Source organism: Echinococcus granulosus (assembly GCF_000524195.1).
Source record: "Echinococcus granulosus chromosome Unknown EG_S00023, whole genome shotgun sequence".
NCBI classification, from domain to species: domain Eukaryota; kingdom Metazoa; phylum Platyhelminthes; class Cestoda; order Cyclophyllidea; family Taeniidae; genus Echinococcus; species Echinococcus granulosus.
In genome coordinates, this window is record NW_020170403.1 from 139,522 (window position 1) to 147,563 (window position 8,042).

An 8,042-nucleotide genomic window follows, 5' to 3' on the forward strand; every position below is an offset into this window, starting at 1 on the left:
CTGTGAGTTATGTGTTTAAATTTCATGTCTGCGGGACCGTTAGGGGATGACAAAATCACGAAAGGAAGTCTAACCAGCTTATTAAGGGGTCCAGATAGCCGGACCATCCAAGATAAGGTGAGTTTGATGGATGGCAGTGCGTTCATGCATGAGTCTAGCTTTTGTCTGAGGTAGGAATGTCGTTATTTACAGATCTTGCCAGCGGGTCCGTCTTCAAGACTTGCGATCTATCATGTATGTCATTCTTAATCTCCATGATGGTAACTTGGTTACACCAATTTTTCAGCCTACACCAACGGCACTTGCATGTTCATGGGCCATACAACAAATCCAGAGATTCCTATAGCACCACGAATAGTTTTAGGCTATTCATCAATTTCGTCTATTGGTTTGGCTAGATAGAGCATGATAGAAAATCGCTGGTGTACGGAGGCTTCGAAGTTTGAGGAATATTTGCATTTTTCACCTCATTCAACAGTTTTACCCAAGGGCTAGGAATGAAAAAGAGACTGGCTTCCCCAAATACCTTAGTATATATTTTGCTTCATTTAATTTCCACTCATCTGGTTTATGTTCGAGATGGATGGCTTACTAAAGGTCAGAGCCCTTCCAGCTACTGATACCCGCCCACACTCCGGCAATCAAATCGTTCTGGACGGTTGTGCTATCACATTGTTATCATAGTGGAATCCATTCCCAAATTTAGTATACTTCTGATAAACATGTTTTTTCAGACATTCTTCAAAAAGTAGATATTTGATCAAGCTTGGTGCTGGTACATTTTCAAAGTGAACGAACCGGGCAAATGTCAGATGAAATGTCGAAACTGCAGAATCCCAAGTTGAGTAATTAAGAAAATTACAAATTTCTTAATATACAGATCCCTGAGGATATATGTCAACTAAAGGAAACCCTCTTAGCATAAATTAAAGCTTCCTCCCTCTCAAAATTCATGCGCTTTCCCTTAACGTCAACAGTAAAACTGTCAGCAAGTACACTAACAAAAGATACATGACCTTACTAACATAGCACTTGTCACTTAATCAGCCTTATATCCTAGCCCTTTTGCCTTGTCTTATTTGGTTTTTTTCGAAGGAAAATTGAAGCATTTTGGCTTCATTCACAGTAAACATAAGCTAGCCAGGTAGAACAGATGCTATTTCATGCCCTTGGTTAGGTGAATTGAATTGGCACTTCGTAATATTGCGTGGGACCAAGCATCCCACCGCGTGGAGGTGGAACACCAGCAGGCCTACATGGACTACTGCTGCAAACCGAATACACTTTCTCATAAATAATGAGAACTAGGAAAAATAATAAGCGTTTGGATATGAAATGCTGCCGATCCCATAAATCCTCTGATTTATCTCTTAATGTGCCAACAAACTAATTTTGTTAAAGCTCAGATCTCTTACATCTAGTTGAAACGAAACCAAATAAATGAGCTTCATCCGCAATTTAAAAATAACGATCTTCCATCCCTTATTTTTAAGCTAAATGGAGTACACTGTCGTAAGATGGCATTTGTTTCCCTTTAAATTAAATGTCGTGAGTTCTTCAGTCCCGGCAACTTGATACCCATTTTAGAGTCATAACGTCCTGTCCATGCTTGCCTCCACCCCGCCCCTCTGTAAGCCATTAATAATAAATTGTTTTCGCTACACGTATGCCTTGTACCATCTTCATAGGTGACTTGGTATTTTGCAGTGGTGACGGTGGTAAAGAAACCTAATCCAAATAACTAAAAAATTTTAATTTTGTTAGACTGATAACATACCTAAACCACATAAAAGGGAAGGCAAATAATTGACGTTTTATTAATTCATAACAAAAGGAGCATCATACCGGGGTTGACTCGTGTAAGCTTCTCTAATCCTTAGTTCTGCACAATAACCAGTGAGGAAGCACAAAAACTAAACAATTTCAAAACATATTTTCACAAATTGCTCAGAGTTACCAAACTTACAACCAACGCTTACGAATGCAAATGCGATAATCTCTCGCGTGGTGTGCTTTGGAGCAAATGTTTCTGCGGCAAGCTTTTGACGGTTGAGTAAGGCTCGCCATAGAATATCGCCCAGCAGGCGAAAAGATATTTGTGAAAATCCAACCGATTTTTCTCTATGCACAACCAATACCATTCTTGCTGTGATGTGGTATCTTCGTATCACCTTTATTCCTGTCTCAGGAATTACTACAATTTTACATGGGACCTCATGACTGCCGAAGCAAAAGAGTGACCCCTAAGGGAGCCAAAGACAGTGTTTAAAAGGTGAATGGAACTGTGTGCTTAAATGACACCCGCTTTATTCCTCAATTGAACCTCATGAACCCTTTACCCTGGTCACCGCCTTACCTTCAACATCGTAGCCATTCTGTACAAAAAAACGTTGCCCGTCTCACTTACGGAGTGACTTATTACTTCTGCATGGATGACTCGATGCTATATTGCAATACTTTGATTATTTAAATCTTTGATTTAATTTCATGGGTATTTAAGGTTGGGACTCTGCACTTCTACTGGGCGGCGTGGTCTCCAGGCCATGCCAGTAGCCCCACCAGCCCATCTGCGTGTCAATTTTACATGTTTTGTTCTTGCATTATTTTTTCTAGTATTTCTTTTCTTTCCCTCTCGGAGCGTTCACAAAGTTAATTACTGGCTTGCGTCTGCAGCTACATTCAACTTTAAATAAAGATTCGGCCCTATTTTCTTTGCTTGCTCGGAAGTAAATTAGTAGATATGTCCATTCTACAAATCCTATGCGCTTTTTGCTTCTAATGAATATAGAAAATTTAAACCCCTTTCCCTTGTTAGTGTTTGCCATACGGCTTTTCTGTACTAGCGAATTTCTTCAAAAAACTGTCAAATATGCCATTTTAGCCAAATGCACGAAACCTAATCACAGTAAGAAAAAGCTCATTAGAAAAGCTATTTTTTAGCCTTACTTTAAGCTAATATTTAGGATTCGTTACTAAATTTTGTTAATGGTGAATGTTCAAATTCAAAAACGATTATTTGGACGTTTAAAAAGCCCGCGGTGAAATTGAAAATAAATTGGCTAAATGCAATTTCTTCTAAGGCCAGTGACAGAGCATCGTAGGCTGAAAAAGGAATAGTTTGTTAATTGTACAAAAAACGTCAACCAACCAACCGCTGGCAAAAGTACTCTGCTTTGACAGTGAGTCCTGCTGAGAAAACCAGAAGTTTATTTCGCTCTGCTCCTAGACATTTAAAGCATTAAGACTTATTTAAACGCACGGGATACATTAAGGCGGGGCTTTTCGTGCCTTAAAATGCGCTGATGAATAAATAAATTTTGTGGTTTTGCCTCAATTCCAAACGCATAAACACCTTCTCCGCATGCGTTCGCAGACGAAAGCTAATGAATCGCGACAATACCGTATTTAAACAATGACATTTAATTGAGACGTCCGAATACATTATTTCTGTGGTGATGAAAAACAAAGTAGACTTGGAATTTGATTATTCATGTGTCCGTTTTTGCACAATTTTTGCCAATGATAACGATACATTTTACAGATACGATCTGCAGATAAGTTTTGCATCATCAAATAGAAAGGTTGGGGTGCCAAACCCTGGTCTTGGCGATTCCAGCGATTACGCCGCCACTGTGATAGCAATCTGATCCGACTGCATTCATGGCACAAGAATTAAGAGCATGCGAAAAGTTTTGTAGCTGGGGAAGGGCGGATTATCCCGTCATTTTTGGTTGGATCATTCCTTCACATCCCCCCTCGGCTAACTACACTTGAAATCTCCACTTTGCCGATATTGTTTAGGGTGGAGTGTGTCCTATAGTGAATGGAATTGCTACATAGTTAATTTTTTGTAAAGTCACCTAGAAAAAGCGAAATGAACTTCACAAAATCGGAAATTAGTTGCGGTTTTCGAATGCTTTTTCCTACACAGCCATCTAGTTTGAATGCCCTTTCTTGTTTCTAACTTACAAAGACCAGGTTAATTAAACAGTGCTAAGCCATTAATTGTTGAAATCAATGTAGTTATCCACACTGTTTGTTCTCTTCCAGTGACAATTTCCTAAAGCATCAACCTGATGATCCACTTAGACAAAGGCCGTTTTTTGATTGAAAGTGAATATGTTCTTCGGAGCAAGCGAGGGGTAACGGTCACATCCCACCACGGTACCATTAATGAATGCACAAATGGCGGCTAATAGATCCTACAGCAATTTTAGTCAATCCCAAAACGCAATAAGTAATATCTGTGTGTAAGAATGTCTATTTGCTATGTAGGGAGGACCTTTTGGCCATGGGACTATTTGTAGTACTATTAGCCCAAGAGTACTGCAGGAACTGGAGCATCGTCTCATTGGTTTATGATGCAGATCGAAATATTCAAGAGTAAGTGTCAAGGATCTCTTCCAAGCAACGTTCAGTATTCTTGAAACCTTAACTCGCTTTGTTAGCTGCCATTACGTAGAGCTAAAATTTGAGGAGTTGGCAAAAATCGCTACCACTTCAACCCTTCTGCAGTGAGGCTCCACAAATTCAGATGTCCTCCCCCTTTAATTCCAACAAAATCCGAGGTGTCGCTCAGTTGGCTAGGGTTTGCTTACCACTGCTACCAATTAAAAGCCTCAGTCCTCCTCCAAGTCGCATTAAGGTAGGCAAAGAGAAAATAAGAATCGTTATAAGCATAATATAGGACTGTGCTCAATTATTCCAAAATAATAATAAGAACCGAATGTTTTAGTTGAATAAATAGGTAACGTTTTCTTTCTATTCATAGTGCTGATAGGCGGAGAGCGGCAACTAAGAGTCTACGCACTATTAAATGCAATTAAAAGAAGCGACATCGTTACATTCGGCAAAAGTGTCTCCAACCGATAACAGAAGCGGAATGGGCTTCTACTGCCCAAAGTATTTTCCATTTATCAAGCTACGTGCAACGAGATAGCGAAAATCAAAGAGCAATCGCCTTATGTACGTTGAAAAAGGGTAGATATAACTCACCTTCTCCTTTTGCCTTTGTGCTCACAAAAAAATTCTCTCAACGTTGACAACACACCTCTTGAAGTCTGTACTTTAGTAGAATTATTCTAAGTTCACCTATTAGCAAATATTCTTAATCTGAATCTCAAAACCACACTGAATGCAGGTTTAAAATCCCTTATGCAGGTATGGTCCAACGGCCAATCAGTCGAGCTTGTATAGCTTGCATTAAAATTGAGTTAAGACCATCTTACCTGGAGGGTTGTATGGACTGCATGGAAGTTGTTGTAAGTCAACGTTACAATGCCGTCTGTCTGGCGGAAGACAGGCCTGGCAATTTGGACACGGACTGTCTGTCAGGCTTTGTGGAATTTGTTACACAATTCAGCGCTCTTTTAACCATGCTATTGTTTTGTGCACCAAATTTCCCACAAGAATTTCATCATCCTCAAACAGCCCACTCACATCCTCCGAGTTGGGGGCAGTCGCCAGACCACGTGTATAACTTATTTCTGTAGCATTAATCAGTTTTTTAACTCACTTTTCTCCCCTTCCAGATGATTGGGGTGGTGCGAATTACATGATTTGCGTCTTGATACAACAGACCCTCTTAGTTTTCCACGATAACCGTGGCGATACTGTTTACTGTGAACATTTAGAGCTTGGAACCCTTGATATTGGATAATTGAAGCACAACCTGTTGTGATTTTCCACAAAAGCCAAACCAAACTAAATTACCTTCCCCAGCTGAGGTTTTACAGGCATTGATTAAACACTGGGGGCTATGTTCAAAGACAAATGTGGTTTTCGTCCATTGAATTTTGTTGCTTTCTATTATAAACTCGGGAATTCCGTTTTGATTTAAATGCCTATCAGGAGTGTAACGAAACAAAGAAACCGTTTAGCTGAGTGATGATTAAGTAGGGGTTTTTAGTTTTATAACATTATATGTGATTTCTCCATAACCGCTTAGCACTTTAAATTGGAAAAAGAGCAAAACTTTATTATTTTCCAAGAAGCTAGTGCTCTTTCTGTGACGTTCTACCCTTCATTTAGTGTGTACCATTTCGTCTTTAATCAACTATGAAGCATGAATGTCCACCGCAACCAATTTGAAATGAATTGAGGTAAGAAGACACTCGGTTCAGCATACCCGGACGGGCGTGTTCAAGGAAGAAACTGAGTGATTCTGCCCCTTGTTCCGACTCATCGGCAGTAATGCTATAATTGAGGGTAAGAGTTCGATTGAGAAGATCATCAAATATCACTTATTTGGCCACATTTGCCAGAGGATGGAAGGAAAAAAGGATTACCATATTTCTAGTTAACGGATCAGTATTCTCTAAGTCCTCCTTAGGAAGGTTTGGAGTCTGGATGAAACCCTGCTATAAATATACAGAAAGGCTGGTGGGCTGTGACTAGAAATACCGATCAACAGAACGCCATACCATCTAGGCGGCTGCCGTAAATCGTGAGGACTCGGAATTATGGTTTAATTGAATATTGGGAGGTTTTGAAGACCTTCTCCAGGCATCTTCGATACGGACTGGCACTTTAATGTAAAATTATAGTATAATAAAAAAATATGCCTTAGCTTCTAGAGCCGTCCGGTAGGTAGGTGCATCATAACAAATGTTTTCTAGATAATATGAGACTAACTCTATGCAGTTGTCCCTCTTCTCTGTGAATTAGGCGACTATTTGCTTCTTAATTGAATAAAAAGACGACAATTTGCTGAATGCGCGACTCCACAATTTACCTCACAATGCGGTTTTAAAATCTCACAAGCTGATGGCTGCTTTTGACTTCAGGGCAATAAAATGCATTCCGACGCGAATGTGAATGCTTTAGCAGACACACACACACACACACACACACACCAACCCACCCACCCGCATATCTACACATACACACACTCGCAAAATTGCACTCAAGTCTTCTCTTTCAGTTTGGCCAAAAGTCACCAAACACGGAAAGAGAGCCAGACAGACAAACAGGCATACAAACAGACAGGTAGTAAAACAAAGGTGTCACTTGCGGTTGGGAGCCAACTAATATTGCATTCACGTGGTCCAATTTGTGGGTTTTGTGACCAATAGAAGAAGCATTGCCTTCGTGGATTTTTTTCCATACCAATTTAAGTGTTTGTTTCTCTAGCTTCTTTAAAAAATTTTAGTAACTATCCACTTAATAGATAAATCGGTATTTCTGCATAGAGTTGAAAAAACTTAGTCTTACGAGTTAGTTGTTCATAGTATTTTTCATTTACATTATTTAAAACGCCAGCAAATTAGGAAATGCTACTGCTCGCCTATAGGTCAGCAATCTATATTCTGCCTTAGTGTTATGCCTTCTTTTATCCCCAGCGCAGACTCGGGGGCTGCATTGGTGGCAGCAGAAATCAAGCCCGATCTTGAGAGACAGCTATCCCGATTCCTATTAGAGAATGCCAAAATTTAAAGTGACGAAAGAAGTGCATAAGCTACGAATGGGAGAATCACTAGGGCTTCCCAACAGAAAATTTGAAAACAGCTGAAGCGACACCAGCCGTGGCCATAAACTATCCGTCTACGATACTGGTATGGAGGTATAATTTAAGCGAACAGGTGATACGTCTTCCACCTCTCCATCAGCTGGATAGAACCCAGATGTGTATGTAAGTAGGCAGCAGTGAAGGAGGAACAAAGTCGTAAGGTGGAAGAGGCACAAAACTTTATCCCCACGAAGCTATTTCAGCCCCCGTCCCTTAATAAATAGCTCTACCTTTGGATCGGTGTTCCTACGACTTACGGTAAGGATATGGGATGACTAGCTCATCCCTCCTTCCCTCAGTACAATTCTCAAACAGGATGAGACTGCAGATCCAGTGGAATTGTCAAGAGGGATTACTGGCGTTGCAGTAGTATACTGTCTTGATTGCATCCAAATTCGATGACTGATGCGACTATTTCGTGGGTATTTTGTTTTTCTTACAGCACCAACTGCATAATGATGAACGATACAGAAGGTTGACTAAGGGGAGCACGGAGGACGAAGTTCTAAAGGAGACGAAAGCGAAGCAATACTTT

General features: G+C 40.2%; 1 protein-coding gene across 1 annotated transcript; it reads right to left on the minus strand. All coding sequences in view use genetic code 11, as the record gives it.

Moving 5' to 3' along the window:
* Positions 1 to 2,959: 2,959 nt before the first annotated feature.
* Positions 2,960 to 6,800, minus strand: EGR_03967 (hypothetical protein; the record flags this gene model as incomplete). Its single annotated transcript, XM_024493216.1, has 4 exons — positions 2,960 to 3,102; positions 5,516 to 5,671; positions 5,713 to 5,843; positions 6,760 to 6,800. 4 exons carry the CDS (start codon positions 6,798 to 6,800, stop codon positions 2,960 to 2,962), a joined length of 471 nt encoding a protein of 156 aa, XP_024352315.1.
* Between the last annotated feature and the right edge of the window lie 1,242 nt (positions 6,801 to 8,042).